Genomic DNA, 23,899 nt, shown 5'->3' on the forward strand with positions numbered 1-23,899 from the left:
CTAAAGTCATAACAACTGGAGATCTATCTTGATGAAAAAAAACCCACAATTGTGTGGTCATGTGAGGATTTGACTGGAGTTTAGCGTAATAATTATCTAGGTGGAATTAAGAAAAAAAACAAGCAGATTAACTGAAAGAAAATATAACAACAGAAACACATTCTTTTTTTTAATCTTCCATGTAGCTCAGTTGGGACGCTGATGTTTTAGTTCTGTGTGGCATCCAAAAGGAGGACACTATTCACAGAATCTGGAAGGGATCTCTGGAGTTCTCCAGTCCAGTGTCCTGCTCACAGTACAGTCAGCTGTGAGGTCAGACCAGGTTGCTCAGGGCTTTATTCATGTGAGTCTTGAAAACGCCAAGGATGGAGACTGCACAGCCTTTCTGGACTGCCTGTTATTAGAAGGCTGAGAGTAGGTCTCTCCAAAGCCATCCTTTTTCCAGGCTGAACGAGACCAGCTCCCTCAACCTCACAGGACAAGTGCTCCAGCTCCCAGACCTCCTTAGTTACCCTTCTCTGGGCTTGCTCAACACGATTAACATCTTTCTTGTAGCAGGGGGCTTAAAACTGGATGTGGTTTGCTACATGAGGTCTCACAAGTGCAGAAAAAGGAAGGATGTTAATCACTTCCCTTGATCTAAGGCCACGCTCCTGTCAATACAGCCCAGGGTGCTGTTGGCTGCCTCTGAAGCCAGGGCACACTGCTGGCTCATGTCCAGCACACTGTCCACCAAGAACCCAGGTCCTGTTTGGCCAGACAGTCCCCAGCCTGTATTGTTGTAAGACAGTCTTCCTTCCCGGGTGCAGGGCTTGGCATTTGTCCTTGTTAAATTCCACAGGGCTCCTGTGGATCCATTCCTCCAGCCTGTCAGGCTCCCTCTGGACAACAGCCCTGCCCCGAGTATATTGACTGGTCCCCCAACTTGTAGACATATTTGTTACCACATTTGTTATCGCATTTGGAAATGTGATAGGGTGCATTCAGTAGTCTCCTCCAGGTTGTCGATAAAGATGTTCTCTCTTGTCCAGGTGCAAATACTTATCACATGACTGAGAAGGGATGGAAGAGAAAAATATTAACAAATGTTTGTTCTGCATTGACTTACTGGAAAAATAAAGTGCTAAAAGTTTTTTGTTGTTCTTTTTAAATCCTCAAAACAGAACTGTTGGATGGACATAATGAGTGTCATAGATCTTCATGTACAATGGACATTTAGATAAACCTTAGAGAAGCGAATAGGACAAACAATTCAGGAAGGATGTGTTCATTTACTGATTTTTAAGCTAGTTTGCCAGCTAAGATTTGAAAAGAAAATCAAGCATTTGGTTCTGTAATTATTTGTGCAACTACAAATTTAATCTCTACTTTCAGCCATCTGCCCTGCAGGCATTACTTTTAGTGCCATTTGGATCATTGGCACAGCGTATCATCTTCTGAATCTTCTTCTGTTTTGTGGCTGACTTGCTTCTGATAATTCTGATACAAATATCTGTGTTCATATTCCTGCCTTTTATTCCCTATCCTTTTGCCTTATCTGTTTTAGTCTTTTTAAGGGTCTTCAGAACAGCTGCATGGGCTGGGGGAGCAATGCTGTGTTCTTGGACAGGCATGCTTTTATTTACTAGGTGAGATTCACAGTGAAACAATTTTATTCCTCTGAAGCTTCACATGAAGAAGTGGAATCATCATTTCTGCAGCAGTTCCTGGCATCTGTACTTGACTGGTCAGTTCAGTGGTAACCGATGGGTGTACCAGTAATGGTAGACTGTTGCCCTCTCTGCCATATGAATGTGGCATGGGAGAAATCCAAGAGCTCCTGCTGTTGCTGCCGTTGGCAGTAGAAGTGCAAAGATTAAATGTCCTTGGGCTGCTCCTCAATAAAGAAGATGGCCAGACTTTGCTTGCCTAGATAGCTCAGGAAAGAAGTTACTTGTTTTACCATAAAGACAGTAGCTGCAGGTTTTACTCGGAATCAGATGACTGAGCAACTGCTTCACTGTCAGAAAACGTTGACGATTCCTAGGATGAAGGGAATGCTCACAGCCTTTCAGAGTGATTTGTTTAATTTAAAAGTCTTTGATTGAGGTGTGTGTCTGATACAATAATGTTGCCCCAAGAGGCTTCTGGTGAACTCAGCATATGGTGTACATGGGGGAGCTGACCTTATTTTATTTGGGGACTTGCAGGTGTTGGGACTTGATAGAGATTGCTGGCTTCAGTGGTTAGGAGTTCATTGAATTTCACTTGTTTGAAGAACCTGACTGTGAAATTCTGTCTGGAGCATGACTTCAGCCTGTAGGTCCCTGACCCTGATAATGGGCTTTTACAGTAGCGTTTCATCAGTGCTACTGGAAAACGTGTTCCTAAAGGCTTAACAGTAACATCATCCAGAGCAGTCGGGTTTTATGGAACTACAGAGACATTATGGAAGTATAGAGATTATAGAGATGTGTAATTGGGTGAATATGACAGATGGTATCCAATAAGCCAAGTGCTATCTCTTTGCAGAAATTTTATTTCATATGTTTTTAGAGACTTTCTAATGTTCAAATGGCACATTACACCCATTCTTGTCCTTTTGAGTCAGCCGTGCTCTAAAAGATCCTATAACCTGCTTCTCTTGACACAGCAACATACCAGCTTTCTGCACAGCGAGAGTGCATGGAAAAGATCTGAGTCATCTTGAGGATTAGTCTGGTATGGTGGGTTTTTCTAAATTTTCTTTCTGGTTTGATCATCCATTGGTTTTGAATTGCAGTTGACGATATGAAGAAACTCAAGATGAAAATATCTCCTCTAATTTTTCATTGCTTCTGGTTTAGTGTTGTAAATGAGAGAAATATTTTCCTATCCAATTCTTCATCTTTTTATAATGAGAACTGTTTGTTTCAGGAATTTTCCCTGACTGTATATGTTCATTTTGCTTGTGCAAAGGTCCCTGATTTCACATAAAGTTTTTGGGTGCTGCTGTTAGTTATGTATTATCATGAAGCAGCAGAAAGAGAACATGCAAGGGTGACACTTGTAAACAGCATATCAAAGATTAGTGGTAGTATGTGTCTTTGCTTGTTTGACCAGGAACATTTCTCATTGTCTCAGCATTTCTGCTGGGCTGCAGAAATATGATGACTATGATGTTGGACCTTTGTCCTGGTAAAGAAGTTATTGTCATGAAAAATGTTCCTTTTTGAAGCAGTGTCAGGAAGGAACAAAAACATTGCCTCATTTGTTAGGCAGAAACAATAGAGCTGCTTTACTGCGTCGGACTTTTCTTTTAAAAAATAGATAAAATCAGTGACTACCTGCATCTTGCACATTCTAATTGAAAACATTTCTTCTTAATTCTTTTTTCTTGCAATGGTTTACTGAAGTGCGAGCAGTTTGCATGTTCAAAGAGTAAAGGTGAAGTACTTGCTCTGAAATTTGTTATTTGAATTAAGGCTTTTCTCATCTTACTTAAATTGAAATCAGTCCGTGTGGAATTCCAGTAAAATGTAGCAAGATGTTGATTTGTAGAATCTTCTGCCTTCATCTCAGAAGTAAATCGTGGAGCTTCACGTAGTCATGAAGCTTCATTCTTAAAACCTGATTGGTCTTGGGTTTCCCTCTAAATGATTTTTAAGGAATACAGATTGTGAAGAGCTTGGAATACAAAAATTCTTGCTTATATTTTTGTTTGCATTATGACGTACAGCAGTGTAGAAAGCCTGGTTATTTTTCTATAAATTGAATTTAACGTTGAAACTGTCTCTGTAAAATCGATTTTTTTGTCTTAAAAAGGTGGTATCAAAAGTAATACTTTGACAGAAAGGTGATTGTTCATTTAATGTATTTTCCTTTAGAAAACAGGAGGTGGGGATATTTGAATCAAATGCCGTGTTTAAAATATGAAAATAATGCTATCTAAATGTAATACTTAAGTTTCTGTGGGCCTTGGTCCAGGCTGCTAATATGAATTTTTATAATATATAGGTATAGGCTTGACTTCTTAAGCCCAACATCCAGTAAGCTCTAATGGATGGGTTGCTTGAGTTGTATATAGATGGATGAGTCTTCCCTGGATAATTATCTGCAAGGAAATATAAACAAGCTCAGATTTATTAACGTAATTTGGAGTAGACTATTACTGCAGACCTGAAGCACTGGTTATAATATTATATATAGTGTAAAACTGCTTTTTGTTTTAAATGGGTCGAAGTCGTAGCCCAGATGCCAGGTGGATACATGATACTAGATCAGATAGGGTCTTCAGGATGCTTCAGCATGCTCAGCAGATTGCTAATATGTATGCATTCTTTTCGATAATTCAATTTTCATGAATTATAAAGTTATACTTCTCTATTAAGACTGACAGTTTCATGCTGCTGCTGGGATTTTCTAGCATCACATCAAACATGTAGGCAAATTGTTCTAGCAGCCCTCACTCTCTATGAGATTGTTTCCTGTAGTGGTCCTGCCATGTTACAGCCAGTTTTTCCACTGTACTGGGCCTTTAGTATCTGACCAACCCCAGTTATTTCGACCACTGTGGAACAGAACCATGGCCACTTCTGAAACTGGGCAGGATAGACTGGGTCCTCACCACGTGCACAACTCTTCCAGAGGAAAGAGCAATTAATTGATTTCTGTTCTTTTTAAAGACCAGGAAGGGCAAAGGCTGTGCTTCTGTTCCTAGACTTTTGTGTTTTCCAAAGAAAGAAAAGGGTAGGTTCTCAGGGTTTCAGTTCTTGGACCTTGGGGCGTATGTCAGACTGCATGGACTGCCAGATGCTGTGGCTGGATCATCTGCTAAATGTTTCTGCAAGGCTTCACTGGAGTGTGAGAAAAAAGGTCCGTGGTGGTTACACATTTGCATCTCAGAGTCCACTGCAGGTGATTTTCAAGGCAGAAAGGGTGAGGGCCTGATAGAATTGCTACAGAAATAGAGTTTATTTTATTTTAATTACGTATGTATGTATGTACATATTTATTTATTAAACCCCTGATGTCCCTGAATTGCAAATCTTGGGAGTCACCCAGTCTCAGGAGAGTTCTTCCATTGAAAATCAGGCGATGTGAAATATTGGCTGCTAATCAGCAACTCCAAGGTCCACTAGCTCTGTAGAAAATATTAACGAAGTACACAGTCTCCAACTGGAATGCTCTGCTATTATTGCAGAAGAATATAAAGGCTAAATTGGATCTTCTTTTTATTTGGACTTGCATAAGCATTATTTAGACATCAAGATGAAGGACAGAACTGCATCTTTTCAGTGATACTGGCATTGAGTAACTGTTAAAATAGACAGAGTTGGTGGTAATGAGGCCTTTTTTACACTGTGAAGGATTCAGAAGAGTGGTGTGGCTATCTGGTGGCAGACAAGTCCACTAATCTGGAGGGGGACAGAATTGTTGAAATAACTGTCTTCTACTGAACCTCGGTATCAGTGAAGAAAGCTGGAGTTTGATTTTAGTGGTTGAATGTTATAGTTTAAATAATAAAAGGCTTGTAGTTAATGCATATTTACAAAAGGATTGTGGAAAACTACCCAGAACTTTATAAATTATGAAGTGCAAGAATGAAGGACCTGGAACCAGCTTGTCAGCTGGTTTTCAAGGTGTGCTGCTCTTGGTGTCAGCTTTGATTGTGTATATTCAGAGGCTTTAAGAACAATATCTTGCAGTGGAAGGGCAGTATGGAGAGGTGTTCTAGCTTACAGCATCCATAGTTTTTGAAAGGAGTTTATGCATCAGACCTACCAAAGAGATCCAAGGGAGCTGTGCTTGTTTACCTGAACCTGAATTTAGCTTGTTGTGGCTTCCCAGAGAGTCAGAGGTAAGGTTTAGAACCCCAACTGATGGCATTTCCCTGCTCCCTTGTTACGTGAGGATACGATGTGATGGGAAAGCAGAGGAAGCTAGAGCTATCCGGAGCGCTTAGACACCTTGTCTGTGATACAGAATTTAGAATTATAGCCAATCCAGCATAATACCAAAAACCATTATATTCACATAAAGATAATTAGTGAACTGGTGGTTTATGGGAATGTCTGAGAAGAGTATAAATAGCTCATTTAACATATCTGAGGGAGTCAGCATAGTCTGATTTATAAAGCAGAAGATGAGAGAAGAGATGAGAGTTTTCTCCTTAGCTCTGCAAATGATTCGTGGAGTGGAGCAATATTGGTTCTTGACCTCTCTGGGTATTACAGCTGTATATGCATTGCTGCCTCTACACTTCTTATGGTCTGTAATAGCATTGTTACATGGTTTTGGCTTTTTTCGAGTATTGTCTTAAATGAGGAAGATTTGTTCAGGCCATTAAACCTGAAACTTTACACTTAGGCATCTCTTACTCAATTGTTTGGCCAAAGATCCATTTAGGTAGTTTTACTTTCTAGCAGTACAGCTAATATGTATTGCAGTTGTAGTGAAGCACTCTTGAGAAAAACCTGGTGTTGTATACCATGGAGGAATGTGTGTCTTCTTTTTATAACTTATTTCTGTAATTTATCAAACGAAGAATGCTTGGTGTAAAGTAGAACATTAGTGTGAGGGGTTTTCTCTGTAATTGTTTTGTAGACTATGAGTAATGCGTTACCTCTGCAAGAGACTGTAATTTCCTACCTGATGTACTTGTACAGCATAGTTTCATTATCTTCATGCTCATAACCTGAGTATAATTTGTAAAAGGCTGATGCTACAGTAACACCTAATCACAGGTCTTTGATAAGGCTGGCATTAGAAATGTGACTTTCTACATGCTTTTATTAGCTGTCCTATTTAACTCTGCTATAATGTTACTGTCTCCTAAAGAGTATGTGTTAATATATGGGAAGTCATGTTTTTAATGACATTTCCATTGCAATACAATTTGGTAGTATGTAGGTCAGAACCCAGGTTTGTTTGTCCTGGGTGTTTTGTTGGTTTTTTTTTTTTTTTTTTTCATTTTGATTGTTAAGAGTGATTATAAAAGAGACTAATCTTCTATAAAAATGTTTTGTAAGAGAAAATGAATTCTACTTGTAAGAGGCTATTCTTTTTGTTCTATAGCGCTATTTTCCTTCTAAGTGATATATTACAGTTTAAAAGATTTAATTATCTATGTTCAATGTTTAACCATGATGTTCTTACAATAGAGACCTTTGTTATCCACTAGTTTTTAAAATCCAATTAATGAAAATGATTGAATGTGCAGGAGCTAATCTCTCAACTAGCAACGATTAGCAGAAAGAAATAGGGCAGTGCGCAAAACTGTTTGTCTTGCCAGTCTCTAAAAGTTGAAGTGCATGGCAATAAGTGTGACTTTTCAGACATTCAGGGATAAACTCTGGGTTTCAGTGTGCAAAAGATTAGGCAGTTAATTTTCCTAAGATAATTTTAATACTGCTGAGTTGCTAAGCAGCTCTCTTACACGCCTCACTTTTATATACTTTATATGCAAATATTCAGTCAAACCCATTGCTGTATATGTTGACCTTTTGCATTAGAAGACAATAGAGAAGAAAAAAATTTGCAGACTGTGGAGTTTGCATTTCTTTGTGAACTGTCTGAATATATATTTTTATTGAAGTTTATGTGAACCAGAGTTTTTCAGTTTTTCATGGACTGCATGTAAATTCTCTTGAGCCAGCTTTTGCAGGTTAGGGCAGGCAAACTTCCATGGAACATAGTGGGAGTTTTACTTGCATAACTCCTGCGAGAGTTTGCTTCAGTGATTGCTGTTAGGTATTGTTTTGAGTGACAAATTTGTTCCAATTACATACTCTTTGTCTTTGTAGTGTTCTGGATGATGAGGGGAGCAGCCTGCGTCAGCAGAAGCTTGACAGACAGGTAAGATTTTGGAGGGGGACCTTCTTGCTCTCTGAAGTCTAGATCTTGAAGAAATGAAATCGCCAACACGTATATCTGGGACTTGATAGAAAATTACATCCTCTGATTAGAGAATGCAAAAGAGAAGTCTATGGAGGTTGCAGCTCACAGAAGTCTAACTTCCATTGAAATTTTTCTTATGGCTGTAGTTTGAACAATTCTCATTTCCACTGTCTTGGACTTGTTTTACCCTGCCTTGCAATGTTTTTTTTTACCACTTTGATGGACCAGAAAGCACAAGAGGTTTACCACAGTTTTTACATCTTTTTCTTTTCATTCCATGGATTTAGCCCTTGTGGCTGTAAACTAGTGGCACTATTTGCTATGTTGGCTATTTTGCTACTGTATTCCTACACAACTTGTACAAGAAAGTAATTTAGAATCTCTCTCATGAAATCTCAGGGAATTTTGCCGTCAAATTTTAATGAGGCTTGAGGTTTCCACTTTTCCGTTCATTTTTCTGTGATCCTCTTTTCAAATTATAAGTGAAACTTGTGATTTTAATTTTATATTTTTCTATACATTTCTTCTCCTATTGTTTTATCAGCTTGCATGTCTACCAGCATCTCATGTTCAAGTTCAAATAATTTGTATGTATGCTATAATCCTGTACTAGATTCAGCTTGTTTTGAAGTCATGTTGAGGTGTTACACACAACTTATGGAGCTGAAGAGTCCACTCTCCATTCTTGTTCTTCAGTTTTAGTGCATCTCCTTTCAAAAAGCAAAAAATCACTGTACAGGAGCAGGGAAATGGTGAGGTAATGGATAAGTAAAATTAATAGTTCAGTTCTCTGAGGCTGTGGAAGAGGACTCAAAGAGAGAGGTGCCTATGGTGCCATCAGGTGCTGAAGGTTTTGGTTTTCAGCAGATCTAGCTGAGAAATTCAAGTGTTTAATTAAAGTTCATCTTGTATAGTTGTTAAATTAGGGTCATGTCCAGCATTATCACTGGATTCTAGTTTGCAGATTACCTGATTTAATTTAGTAAAACTTAAATTGGCGTCTCTGCCTCATGCCCTTACTTACCCTCCTGTTGCTTCACAGCCAGTACTCTCACACTGTTGTTTTCCCAAGGGTTATTTCCAAGCAAGCTCTGACAGCTGGTAGACTGCTCAGAAAGATCTATTTTAATTATTCGCTGTTTTCAGCAGAAAGTGTTTTAGCAGTGGGTTGGTTAGGGTTTTTTTGGAAAGATTTCCTATAACCCGATATCCCAATATCCCACTCGCCAACTGCTGCTACTGGAAAACTAGAGAAGGTGTAAAGATATCCATTGTTTTTCATCATAGATTGCTACTGTTTGGAGTCCAGTAACAGAAGCTTTTCTTTGTATTTTCCTCAGCGAGCATTGCTAGAACAGAAGCAGAAGAAAAAGCGCCAGGAGCCATTAATGGTTCAGTCCAATGTGGACAGTCGCACAAGAACACGCAGAATGAAACATTCGGAAGAGCAAGCACCGTTGGTTGAATCGTATCTGAACAGCAACAGCAGCACCATATATCATGGTATATGAATATGATCTAGTGCATGTGTATTTACTGCAAGTCTTCCTGTGATCCTTTCCATGTTAAATTTATGCAAATGAGAACAAAGGTGGTTGTTTTGATTGTATTTTTTTTTTTTAGTAAATGATTTATATCCTTCACTTTTGTTTGGGGACAAAAACATCGGAACTTGCAACGCTAGCCCAACAGGAGGGAGCGAGGTAACTAGCTGCTGTTTCAATGCTATGGGAGAGGGAGACTGGCTTGTCCCTTCTGCCAAGAATATTTGAGTGTCTTCAGCCTTGGTTCCTACTGAAGTAAAGCTTATGCTATTCCACTCCATGTATTCCTCTGTACATAGTTTTGCTTAACCCTGGCAGTGTTAATGATAATGTCGAAATCTGTTAACTAAATTCAGCTAAGTTTGAGTATGATAATTGCAAAGATACTGCATTTCTACAAGGTTCACTAAAACAGGTGAGTAGGTTGAAAGAACTTTTCAAGCTTGTACAATGTGGTTTATACTTTCTAACTCTGTCCCAGATGAAACCAGGATATAATGAAAGACTACAGAATCCAGAAGTGACAGAGACACTTCAGGTTTCACAGCCATAGGGAAAAAATTATAATACCATTTCTATATTGTTAGACTTCAAAGAATTTAATAATTGGAAATAAATCCTAAGGAAGCCAGTTGTTATTTAGTTCTGTGCTCATGTGGCCCATGCTAATGAGGGTAGGTGCATACTTTTCCTCAGGGTTTCCTAGAGGGAGGCCTGGGTAACACTTGTTCAATGTTATGTCTTTTTGTAGATCTCATTCCAGGTTGCTAACACCTTCAAGAGTTATAGAGAACAGTAATTTTCAAATTTTTTCTTATTTGCAGATCGTTAAGTTGAATTTGATCCATAAGGGATTCATAATCCTCAATAATAGCAAAAGGCTTCCTTCCCTGAGTATTGATGGGTATGTGGGACATGAGCTGAAATCTACTGGTACTGGGAACATAGTTGGCTGTTTTCAGGTTGGGAATGCTACTGGATGGCAGAGTACTTAAGGTTTAATGTCTAAAACCCAAAACCGAAGATGCCTTTGTGAATCTACCACTGGAAAAAAAACCCACCAATCCAACCAGTATCCTGGTCTTAAACAAACAAACAAAAACTTAATCCATCATTCAGTTCAGATCCCTATCAAGTATGCTGCATGTGCTATACTTTTCATCTGTCCTGTCGTTTCATTTTCAGTTGGTGGTCACATCTTTCAACAAGGTGATGGCAGGTATTTACTGGACTAACTAATCAAGCCGTGAGAAGTGGAGGTTTCAGAGTCTCTACCCTGGTTTGCAGTTGGTTGAACTTTTTGGTGTGGTTACAGCTACAGAATTTATGTTAGAAACTGGAAATTGCATTGATTAAATGTTAAGATTTCATTAATAACAACTGTTTTTATCTTGCTTCTGCAAGCAGAGAGACTACCATAATTGATTTCAGATGGAGTTTTTTTCTCTTTTATATTATTTTAATTATGTATTTCTATAAATATTAAAAACATTATTTCTCTCTCTTTACTGTCTTTTTCTCAGGATCTGGGAAGAAAATTTTTAAGAGGAGAATAAATTTCTTTCCAATCTGACCTAAGAATTTGATATAGCACAGAATTTTAGGGGTTTTTCTTTACTTTTTAATCAGAGAAAAGAGATATTTTCTCGTTCTGCTTTCACTCAATAGCTTATCAAAGGTACAGAACTGTTCTAAAACATAGTATCTTATGGTACAGAGGTGCTGTTGTGTACTAAACCTTCTGTATTGTCAGCTGAACAATGTTTTAGTTTTCACAGATCGGAGAAACAGACATCCCATAAATGGTAGCAAATTTCATTTCTACACTAACTGAGCTAACTTTTGCAAGTTTCACCAGAGCGGATTTTCTGTCTTAAGTGAGATTAACTGTGCTCTTAAGGTAAAAGTGACCCTTCCTGTAATGTTATACCACACCATTTACTGGAATAGTTACTAATTTATTCTCCTTAAATCAGTTTGTTCTAAATTTGTCTCTCAGATTCTTTCAATATTTCACAAAGTTTCAGAAAAGCAAAGAAATATAGTAATGTTTTCTCATGTTCAACCAGAATTTGTTAATCCCTGGGAACAGCCGTCATTGCAATAAACTGTGAAGTTAGCAAAAGCCAGCTTAGGACGATTTAATTACCTAGTAAAGTGTTTTATTGCCTTGTAAAATCCTTTATTAGGAACATTACTTTTGAAAATATTGTAAGAACTCCAGAAGTGTCTTTTTTTGGTGTGGTCTTCTCTGGGAATGCGCTTAGTGTCTTAAGTTACACTGTTTGCACGGTACGTAGTTAGGGTTTGATGGCCATTTTTAACTATGGTATTCAGCTTCAGGGTTGGCACTTTTTTCCCCTTCAATGAAAACATTTGTATGTGGGAGTGTCGGATGCATGAGACAGCTGGACTGTTTCTAAAGAACTGTTCTGCTCTTTTCCGTTCATTTGTTTCTGTTATGGGCATGCTGATTTTAAGTTAAGAATGACTCTTTGATGGGAGTTGACGGTCTACTGAATGAACTACATTGCTTGGATGAGCGTGTTTGTGAAATCAATTCCTGTACTGCAAATGCTACAAAAAGAACTCTTCTTTCCACCTATCATCCTCCTCTACTCTCTTTTTTTAGCTTGTACTAATTCTGTGTAGCACAAAAGTACTTGTTGATTTCAAGAAATAATTGGATGCCTATGTGGAGATATCTCTATGGTACTTTGAGCAAAGTAGGTCAGAGATAACGTCTCAGCAATTCTGAGATGTTAGACTTTCTGCGCTGGGAAATTTTCTTTCATACAGTGCCATAGCTTATTCTGATGCGGTTATCTGTGCTGCAATGGTTCCCTGATGGGCAACTCTGCTCTGGAATAAAAACTCCTTTCATTCCAGAATAATCATCAGAGTGTGGAGTAAAAAGTTAAAGTCACTTTTGTTCTGGAATAGAACATCGGCCTGGTGAGCTATTTGTAGGAGGATATAGTGGAACAGCATATTTCACTAGTTAAGCAGATCATAAGTTTTTCCATATAAAAGTGCCCTTGGCTGCTTTTGAACCTCTGCAGGGAGTTGCAGGGTGATTGCTGCTAGTCCTCTGGCTGCACATGTATTTTGCTTCATCTAGCTTGGAGCGAAAGGGAAGTGCAGATAAATCTGAGATGCAATAGGATGGAGAAATATTAATTAAGGGCTGTGACTGAGCTCACAAAGGAGATAATACAGATGTGGCTTTCCTGCCCTTGTGTTGCTCAGAATTGAAGATGTCGGGACCAGTTTAATTCAGCATGAAACTGTTCAGGTACTATTAGTTTAATAGATAATGAAATGACTCTGCTGAAAGCCTATCTCCACCAAGTGAAGAGGAGTATTGCTAGGATCACCATACTTTTTCCTAAGTACCTTCGAAGCAGCTAGGTGATGAGTTGGTAGGATGAAACAGTGTCTTTGTTCCCTGCTGAGCATTACTAGTGGTTCCTGTGGGTGCCATGAGACTTTTAAGGAGATGGGTGCCTTTCCACTGAGGAAGTGGCTCTGCGGAGTTCATCAAGCACAAGTCTCCAGATGGATAATTTCTTAGTTCCTGCCCATATTTCACCTACAGGTAAAAGTTTTTCAGCTTGTAAACGACTCGCATGTATTATGCTTTTCAGAAACCTTTTAGTTGTTGGCATAATGCCTAATGACAACAAAAGTATTTGAGTTATCTGTGGAAACTGAGGTGAATCAGGCTGAACAGGCCATCCTGAGATGAAATGAATCCTTGGCACTCTGGTCGAGGAGTGGTTAGTTTGAGCTGGAGTACTAGCCAGTGGTAGCGCAGTGCTTGCCTGCCAGCATCTGTAGACAAGGTAGGACCAACTGTGCAGAAAATTGCTTTTGTCGCTTGGAAAGGATTATAGACATATATTTAATGGGAATAAAACCTCTTGTTTTATAATCTGTGCATCTAGGAACATAGGTACAGTAGTAGTAGTTTCATGGCAGCATTTTTTTTTTTCTACCACCTGCCCTGCTGAAATGGAGGTATTAATATAGTTTGGGACCACGCTTGTAGGTTAGACCCTAAATTATCTGCCTGCCATTTCAAGCAATAGGTGGCTTCCATTAACTTCCGTGATGTTTGGCTCCATTTGTTATTACTACAAATAATGCCTCTTTTTCTTGCAGTACCAGATACAACTTCATTGCTATTTCGTCATTATAAATAGCAAAATAAGAACCAATAACAACATTTTGTATTGCTATTAAGTTTACATTGTATATAAAAGACGATAAAGTCATTTGTTCACTGGAATAAATCTAATCCTTCTGTGTAGGAGAGATCACTTAAAAATTGCTTTGTCTTCTCTTTCTTGTGTTATTGTTTGTTTTCGATTGATGTCCTTCATAGGGACAGATAGCAACCTGTTTGTTTAAAGTTTTTATTAAATTTTGCTTGCAATTCCGTAAAGTCTCACGATCACATCTGCTGGTTTGTTTTCATGTATCTCCACCACTTATTTTGTGAAGTTTCTTGAAAACCTGAACAAACATTTTAGCTTGATGTGATATTGCAAAATTCTGCTATGAGTAAAGTTCTTTTCTATCTGGATTGCAAATACATAATGAGCGTTCCTGGAGCCAAGTAGCATGCAGAGATACACTAGTTACTGCAACAATTTAATTACATTATTTAATTACCTTTAATGCAAATGATGAAAGCCCATTTTTACAGAGAAGAGTAATTTTACTTGTGTGAAAATGGTGAATTTCCAATGGGGAGCGATTTTTCTTTTCACAGCACTGAGGAGGGCAGTGATTTGAACGAGTGCCAGATATGCTTTCATTAGTATTACCATACTTTGTTGCAGCTGTGGTGGTTTGTTGTTTTTTTTTTTTAAAGACTTGAAATTAAAAATGTTTTCAATTAGATACTCTCAGAGTAATTTTCATAGCAACTTCCAATTTAGAGATTTAGATTAACCATGTGTAAAAAGGCAAAATTACTTTCTTACTTTCCTTCTTTGACATTAGGCCGCGTATCTAGATGTAATGGTTGTGTGGTGTGTTGAACAGACTTCTGATGACAAGTCATAGCTCTGGATTGTTAAATTTGACATGTCATTCTGCTCCTTCACTGTGAATGATGAGAGAGAGTTTTCTGATGACTATCAAGGTGTCACCTTTATAAGATGACATCAGTTAACCATTCATTTAGAAAACCATATATTTGCCTGTTCATCAAAACAGTGTCTCACCATCCCTGTTTTCCACTGACCTTGAAATGAGAAGGTATTAGTTTATTTTTTGAAGATAGCAAGGAATGTTCTGCGCACAAACTATTAATACTGAGAGGTCAGGCAGCAGTCCAAGTATCACGTGGGCAAAGTACTTAACTTCCAATAAGCATATATTCCAAAATCTCCCTTTCAGCTGCAGTCTCTTCACTTTCATCCTTTAAAGCATCTTTTTGATTTATCAGCAGTCCTTACTGCACTAGTACATTTCCAAAATAAACAAACTAACCCAGGAGCAACGCTTGGAGAGCGGCGGATAACACGTGGTTTAGAGGTCTTTTTGTTGTTCTTGCTGCTGGAAGATTTGAGAAGGAAATTTAGAGGCAATCGCTCACAATTGCTTGAAAAACTCCCTTCTCTTTGCTTTAAAGTTCCACTTAAAGTATATTTACTTTCAGTTACCGCTTTACAACTAGCCATTATTTTTGGTTCTCTGACAGTCTCGGTGTTGGGGAGCAGCAGGGGCCAGGAGGTGAGGATGACCCCACTATGGGTACTGCCCTCACAGACGAGGCACCATCCCACAGGCTCCGAACACAGTGGGAAGAGCTAACTTCCCACTGCTAATGGGATCTTCAGCAATCCCAGGCTCGACAAGGGATGAACCGAGTCCAGGGCCTTCCAGGGTGCCAGTTGGGGAGGAAATGAGACGTGGCCAGGAGACAAGGCTGCAGCATACACAGGAGGGTTCCATGAGCAGATGACCTCTCTGCAGCGTAGCGCCAGGGTCCTCCCAGGAGACCGCTGGAAAGCAGCATAGCGCCAGGGTCCTCCCAGGAGACCGCTGGAAAGCAGCGTACCTCCAGCATAGCCCTAGGCTGGGCTGAAATAGAGCCCCAGGCCCGTGGGCATGGGTGGGTGGAAGCCCCCAGGGCGGCTCCTCAGGGCAATTAAAGCCTATGCGTGCCCTCAGGGCCCTGATACACAAAATAATTATGTAATTTCTTACTGTCCTTAATCTTCCTGGGTAGGTTTTTCATGGGTAATTTTAGATTTCCTCATTAGTTGTCTGCTTTCTCAAAGAGTCTAATTCATTGCTATTAAGTCTCTGTTCCACATGCTCTCTTTTCTTTGCCCCTCCCCAGGGTCAGACAGCAGATATGCGGGGGTTAAGAAGAATCTTTTGTTTAATTCCTTCCTTTGTTCTTTCTGAGGAAATCTCCTTATAGCAATGAGCTTGTAATAATGTCCTTAAGCAGCACCAGATTGTTGCGTACACTTGTTCCTTTTTTCTCTGCCCATTCACATCCAGTTTCACTTAAGAGTATTTTCACCTTTGTAAAATGAGCCTGGTCGACATGTCAGTGTTAGAGACATAAACTGCAAGGAGCCATAGGGAATTTATGGGCAATATAAATTTTTGAGAATCTGGAACCTGACTGTAAGTTACTTAGCTGCAGAGGTAAATGCCTTTGATTATTAGTATTTTAAAGGAGAAATCAAATATTTGCATGTGATTAAATAGTACCTAACATACCAGAGTCCTTGCTCTAGTTCAGGCCCTTATAGTTAACTAATTTTATTGTCTATTTAAAACTAATAACGGTATTTCATTTCACTATAAAATACAGTGGGTTTGCCCATCTTCAGAATATTTCTGATAGAATCCAGTGTCTTTTAGACGATTGTAGACATACTAGACCAGCTCAGCATTGAAGTTGATCAAACAAAGTAATAATGAACAACAGCCCAAATAAGCAGCAAGGTTCACTAAAGCTAGAACTTTACAAAATAAAAGAGCAAGCCATTCTTACAGTGAATCACAAGAGCATTTCGGGCAACAGTACAAAAAGGAGAAGCAATTTGCATTGATTTCTTAAGGTACAACCTGACTGGACTGTACTTTATCTTTCCTTGCATGGTACTCATTCTGCATTTCACTTTTACTGTTGAGAGGACATTGGTAAATGGAATGAATATTTGCCTTATACAGTTGAGCCAATGATTTGCCTCACATACCTCATTGTATGATTCAGCCTCTTTCTATGTAAGGTGTTTTCCAAACAGGCTGCACAGATTTTTAATGTATCCATTTAAAATTTTTTTTTTCTTTTTTGTGATTTTTTTTTTTTTACACTTCATTCTTTGCATAATGTACTGAACAAAACCACTTTTTTTTTTTAGCACATGACATTTTTAAGTGATAGAGATTGGTAAGTTATGATTCTTTTTGTTTGTTTGTTTGTTTCTTCCTCTAAGATCCTAAGGGTGTGCAGGCACTTGCATCAAGAAAAATGATCATGCAAATGAAAAAAAAAATCTGCATTTTCATTGCATACTACTTTGAAACTAATTTCCTGTGGGAACTTCTTACCATGAAGACCAGTTGGAAAAACATGCTTTTTATTTTCATTCACTTATATAAATATATGTGGACAACTAGCTTTCAGTATTTTTTTCCAGTTCTGTGTTGTCTGCATCATAGGTTATTCACTGACTTACAAATTGCATCCTTTTGTTTGGCTGTGCGTTGTAGCTTAATCCCTGTGGCATGCAGTGTTGTCCAACAGAGACCTGGCTCATGGGAGAGGCTTCTTTTTCCCACTTAGAGCAGTTAGGCCATTGGTGATTCAAAGCAAAGCCAGGACACTGCCCTCCTCTGCTTTGATGCACTTTCTACACTTACCTTGTACTATGTTAACAGAGTATTTTTTTGTTGTTCCTCTTTTCTTTTCAGCTCAGATCCTGAGTTAATATCGTAATCTGTGCTCTTTCCCGTCTCCTCAAAAGTATTTTTTTCTAATGCTGTGTTGAGGTTAGTAGTCAGGACTTGATTTAACAAACATGGATGACTAACACTAAAACTAAAGTCATGTCATTGTTTTATTTGAAAGCTTGCCATTTATCTCAAAACTATTTCTTACAATTTATGAGTGCAAATGAGAATGAAACGCCAGATCTGAGAGTCCAGCTTTATTTGTTGTTTGGAATTCTGTCTCACCATGACACATGCTCCTGCATTTTTGGCTTGTCTAAATGCAAATCCTGGTACAAACAAATAATTCTGTTATAAAAGGGAAATCTGTGGGTTTTTTTTTTTAAGTGAAGATTTTAATAATTTGGGGTGGATCACATAGAGTATTGGGCTAGATTTTCAAATGTAGTCTCCTGTTGTTTAAGGTAACTAGCAACAGGGATTTTTAAAGTTGCCTAAATTTCTTTTTGTACTGAAAGGAATGCATTTTTGAGTGACAGTTTTTAAAACTCCATCTCTGTATAGCTACTTTTGGGGTCTTGTGGCACTGCTATCATTGTTTTTAACTTCTTAGCATCCAACTAAGGACATAATCATATTGTCCTATCAGTGAATATTATCTAGGGAGGCCAGTTGATCTCATTTTCCTTATGCAGGCTTTTTTGCGGGGAACTGGAAATTGTTTTATGGGGCTATCTAGAGCCTGTGGAGAATGCAGGTTAGAGTTTGCCTCAAGGTTCCCATCCTGCTGAGAAGGGAAATTCTTGTCAGACTGTTACTTAGTGATCCAAAGAGTAGTAAAGGGCAGAGGGGAAGACATTTCATGACTTGACAACGTGGTTGGGGGTAAACATTGCCACTATGAATTGCTTACAAAAACAAAAACAGACCAGAAGGAGTGCTGGTTCAGTAAGCTCAAAGCTCCACATGCTAATGACCAGCTGCAGAGTGAGTATGGAGGCTATTAGAAATGGTTGTTCTCACAGCTCTCCAGGGCAGGAGAAAGCACTGGAAAAAGAAAACAGAATTTTTTCCTTTGCTCCACATCTAAATCTGTTGGACGCACTGAGCAAGGTAGATCCACAGACCTCTCTCTGCAGGTCGGCGTGCTTCAGAAGGCAGCCCACTGCCCACTCCTCTGCAAGGATCGAAGTATTGACTGGCCTTCTTGGCAGGAATTCCCTTCCTACCGGCTGCGGTGGGCAGCACTTACGCGTGAGGTGTTTGAGGAGGTTAGTGCTTATGGACACAGCAGTCCTTGCCCTGTGCTTAAATGCAAGTATATAGCGAGGTCCCCTGGAACTCACTGCTGTCCTGGACTGAATTTGTACAGCCAGTAGCAAAACTACGTAATTCCTTTGATATCTGCAGTCACAAGAGAAAACATTAGAGAGTGGATGAGCCTTAGCCAAGGTCTGCTATTTGCTGAACAGTGAATAGCTAAGAATAAGACGGTTTTGTGGTGGAGATGGTATTTTGGGATTAGATGTGGATTTCTTTTAAAGATAGTTCTTCAAGTGTAATGGTAAAACTCAGAAAAGCATCCTTTAGCAGTAAGAGATTCTGTGCCAATTCCTTTCAAGAGCCCAGCTGCAGTATCTGCAGGTTTATGGTTTAAATCTTATTTTGCAGCCTCTACCACTTATGTCTGAAAGTCCTGTTTACCATAGACAGCAGGGATGGTATATGCTCAAAATGGCTACTGGACTCAAATCTTGTTCTCTTCCTTAAGTAAAGCAATGGAAATATTTCCTTCTCTGTCCTTCGAAGCACCACCACTGTACTTATAATCAGATATCTCTTACTGAAAGTTATGAGACAAAAGTAATTAGAAAAGATTCAGGCTTTTACTTCTTAGATCAAACGATGGCTGACAAGATAGTGAAGATAAGTCTCTAACTTTTCAATGAACAATGTCAGAATGTTTCTTTTTTTGCTGATTAATCATTGCTTTGGAGCCAGTAAATGGTGCTGCATCTGAGTGAATGAATATGGCCATATTTAAAACGATTTAGAGAACTGTCTGGTCATTTAATATCGGTCATTTGTAAGGTACTGAATTTAGTTATAATGTGGATTATCATCTTTAAAACAATTAAAAAATCACCCCCTAGTTTTTAAAGAGAGACTGAGCTACAAATATAGGATAGATGGCTGGGTTGGCACATCACACCTATTTAAAGACTGTGGAGTGAGCACTCTCTGGTTTCCTGCTTAGTGGAAGGCTGCCATGCCCATGGGAGTTGGACCCAGTGTCCAAATGGCCTTTTGTGTGCCATGTTCCCTGGTGTCCTGTGCATTCTCTTCTTTGGTTATGTCTTACTCATTTCCAGTGCTCTTTTACGCTCAGCAGAGAGACTGCAATCTTGTGAGTAGTGTATGATAAAGACAGGAATGAGGAGTTGGGCAGTGACAAACTGTTTCTTTGGGCTTTTAGTCACTCCTCTACTAATTTAATGTATATTCTCTAAAACCTGAACTCTTCCTCTCTGTAATGGGAAAAGGAGTGTGTGTTTATCGAGTGCCTCGGATGCTCATTGTGTTGTGAATGTATTCATAACAGATTGCTGAGCTGTGGGTTTGTAAGCTACAGTCTACACAGACATGGCTAAATCCGTTTCATCTTACTCCTCTGAGAATCTCCTTGGTGTTTCTATTGCCATTCATGCGCATGAAGGATTAGGTGAACAGGAAAGTTGCCTCAAAGACCAGAAGCCTAGGGAGAGCTCTTCAAAGAGAGATTACTGTCAGTTCACATGTCATTGAGCATCATTTGGTCTTTTGGGGGTTTATGAAGTTTGCCAGGATATTTTAAAAGCAATTTTATGGGCGACCAGTTTTTTCCAGTAAGGTTTCTTAGTGGAGTTTTTTTATCCTTTTAAAGAAAGCACTTTAGTTTTAGGGAAGAAGAAAGGAATGGTGCGAGGCCTCAAGTGCCAGAGTGATACTCCTCTGAGATAAACCATAGTGACCACGTGAAGCCGGTGGGGCTCAACAATTAACAGTGACCAGCAGCTGACACCAAGATCTCTTAGTGCCCGCCTACAGGTTGTTTTGTTTAGGGTGTGAAGTTTGGTGATTCCTTTATATATTTCACAAAGGTAATTGCATTTATGCCTTTGTAGACTCAATATTATTTCACTTCAAGGCTTGGCCTGGCCAGAAAAGTTATTGTGTGTTGCTTTCACAGATTCAAATATTGACCTCTAAGTACATCATGCTTTTAGAAAATGATAAAGCCTCTTTTTACTTTGAAAAAAATTAGCATTGCATGAATTATGCTGACATTCAGAGTTTATGCCATGGATGTTATGTTGAGACTTCTAAGGAATTAATCTGTATATGTTACAAAGTAGGAGGAGTTTTCAATTTCAGCTTGGGTATAGTTTTAGCATAAAATGCGTGGCCGTTCTGCTCACTGTACTGTGATATATACAATTGTGCAAGATGTGTTTTGAAAATAACCTTCTGATGACTACTTGCTTATGGGGTTCGAATGTAGCTTTAAGCATAGGCACTACAAAGTCTAAATAAAATTTTTCTGCCTTCATGCTGCCAGTGTTGATCATCAGTCTGGCAGAGCTTTACTATGAGGAAAAGTGCTTCCTACAATAGCTCAGCAACACATTAATATTCTGATGTCACTTTTGGCCTGAAGGTTAGGATCTGATACATTACTGGAAGGAGGAAAAAATTCGGGAAATACATCCCAGCTAACCTAACAGTTTCAGATTTTTACTGCAGCTAGCTTTGCAAATTCCGGTTTATTCGACTCTCCTCTCTGCATGAATTTTCTGAAATAGCAAACAAACTCTGCTTACTCTTTTATGTCTTCACAAAGTTCTCAATTCATTCTCTCTTTTCTCTCCCTCTTTGTTTCTCTGTTCTCTCTGTTTTTCTTTTTGGTGGGGTACCCTGAATCTCTCAAGCAGTGCAGGAGGCCGAACAGGAAGATGTAAAGGTGGTAGTGGATGCCCAAGCTCTGAAACCAACTAAAAAAACCAAGGCAGCAGCTGCGAGCTGTCAGACTGGCAGCACCAGAAAGGAGAAAAAAGGAAAACACAAAGGTTAGCTGCATGCGACTGAATGTCAGATGTTGAATTGACTGCAAAATACTTCTTTTTCTTTTTCTTTTTTTTTAATTTATTTATTTGAATTTCTGAAAATTGCCTCAAAGTAATTTATTGAAATTTTTGTGATTGGAAAATGCAGGTGACTTGGTTCTGTTCAGCATGTAGAACCCGGGAGTGAAGGAGGGCTAAAATTCATAAACTGAATCTTTTCCAAAGGAGCATGTTTGTTCAAATTGCAGAGGAGGAAAAAAGTACTGATGGAAAAATGCTGGTGTTTTCCTGCAGTGTTAAAGAAATGAGAACCATCTTAACACCAATGTGGTTTTTCAAACTGTCTATATGTAATGTAATTTGGAGAAACAGCCTTAAATTGCAGTCATTTCTGTCCAGACTCTTACAGAGGTTTAAACTATACAGACGGGAGGTTAAGCAGGCATTTTGAAAATCAATTCAACAAAACCAAGATAACATCCTCAAAGGGGCTGATACTTCAGTGTTACTCTAACACACCTGTCAACATATGTGAGGTGTTTATATGAAAAAATTCTCTGCAATGACTTTCAGTAAGATTAAGTAGACAAAAAAAATACCCTATTGATAATGACAGAAGGGTAGGTAGAAATTATGTTGCTGCTATTGGATTTACTATTTGAGCTATAGAGAATAGATGGAAGAAGTAACATAAGTTGCTTTAGAATTATGCAGATTTTATATATATTTTAATATATATATTAATATATATATATGCTCACACACACAGAGAGATATATTTTTGTACCAGAACATAGAGTTTATTTTTACTTGATAGTGAATAACGAAATTAATAAATACCTTTCCAGTAATTTGCAGTTCTTGGATAAGGTCATTGTAACACTGTCCTCCCTGGACTGTATTGTGTTCCTGTCTTGTGTAAGTCCAACAGTCTCTCCATTATTGCTTAAGTGAGAAAACAGTGCACATATCCTTGATAAGTCTAAAGATAGCAATGACTAATAAGGGTAATTATTGAGGTCAGAGTATTGGAGCTTATTTATAGGGATTTTGCAGGACATGAGCCTACCTTATCAAAATTATTTACACTATATTGCAACCTAATTGGTCAGATCTGAATCTGCAGCTTCTCTATGTCTGTAAGTCCCTCTGGCTGCAAAGGAAGCCCTAGGTTAGACATGCTTTAGAGTCTGGCCCTGAGGTAAAGACTTTATTCATATATTTGAAAAAAACATGATATGTGTTTATACCCAGGCTTAAAATAACAAGTAAAATTAATGGTGAAATTAACTGAATGTAAAAATTGTTAGCAAAAAAAGTGAACAGAAAGCTATTTCTGAATTCAACGTAAAAACTAATGCCATTCCAGCGTAGTTATACAGATGACACATTTTATTTTGAAGTACATCTTGCTGAAGAGTAAAAATTCCTTTACTACTTTAAAAGAAAACCTGTCTTGGGCTGTAACTGAGCATTGTGCAAGGTAATACTTAATTCATAGTTACTGCATAAGCTTGAGTCTCTGTTTCATCTCATATAATGTCTGTTTGGCCTTTATGGGGTGTTTATGTCTGTACTGTGTTCAGAACTTAAAATTTGTGCAGTCAGTTACGGAAGGTTTGATTTGACAAATCTGCGTTGTGTAACACCAACAGGTGTATACATTTGCATGTTTTCTAGGCAGTTTTCTGAGGACCTCTTGGCTGAAATATTCTGTGAACAAAATCCTAGCTGCAGGCTTCGTGAGACACTTAGCAAGAAATGGCAATCATTGGAATGTGTGATCTCCAGGGCTGTTGTGCAGACACTGCTCACGTGCGTGCCGGGGCTGTGCTTAATGGATAAGCTGCCTTTGAACTTACCTACTAGATGTGGGCAAGTTACTCCATGAGCAGTGTGTGCTTATTGTGAAGAAGTTGCATGGGTTTTTGTTATCTCAGGGGAGGTAACACCTAGTGTTTTTCTCATATGCCAATAATATTTTTATTCATATTCTGAAAAATACACCGAACAGGCAATTGTTAGCATATTTTAATAGAAGCAAGTTGTGTCAGTAAAACTAATGTCACTTTATGTAGACTAAGAACTTTTCCTAATTAGATATGCTAGTTTAACTTTTTTTGTGGGGTGGCAGTAAGGAAACTCGTAAAGATCTGTGCAAGCTGATACTGCTGTATGTGTTGGAAACTATTATTATAAGTTAGCTGTGGAAACCTCTGCTTCTACTGCAATTCTTATTGCTCATCCTGCTATGCTATGCATGGCCTTCCCAACCTTCAGCATTTGCCCATCCGTTAATCCGTTACATCTTATGTGTATATTTCCATAGAGTGGAGGTGTTACTCATCAATTATACTAAAGAAAATTTTGCATATTTCCTGTCCCGGAGTTCATGTTGATGATTAGTAACAAATCTCAAGCGAAAAATATCCCTATCAGTTAAAAGTATGTTCAGAGTGTACACAT

General features: G+C 38.6%; 1 protein-coding gene across 1 annotated transcript in view; it reads left to right on the forward strand.

Moving 5' to 3' along the window:
• The first annotated feature begins 6,779 nt into the window (after nt 1-6,779).
• The window catches only part of TUB (TUB bipartite transcription factor), a 46,658-nt gene continuing 29,538 nt past the window's right edge, over nt 6,780-23,899 (forward strand). Inside the window, exons 1-4 of the mRNA XM_086612870.1 lie at nt 6,780-6,799; nt 7,764-7,815; nt 9,198-9,360; nt 21,299-21,436. Of these exons, the coding sequence (XP_086468996.1) occupies nt 6,780-6,799; nt 7,764-7,815; nt 9,198-9,360; nt 21,299-21,436 (373 nt within the window). The remainder of the gene's footprint in view (nt 6,800-7,763; nt 7,816-9,197; nt 9,361-21,298; nt 21,437-23,899) is intronic.

Source organism: Tauraco erythrolophus, chromosome 6 (assembly GCF_009769465.1).
Source record: "Tauraco erythrolophus isolate bTauEry1 chromosome 6, bTauEry1.pri, whole genome shotgun sequence".
Classification (NCBI taxonomy): domain Eukaryota; kingdom Metazoa; phylum Chordata; class Aves; order Musophagiformes; family Musophagidae; genus Tauraco; species Tauraco erythrolophus.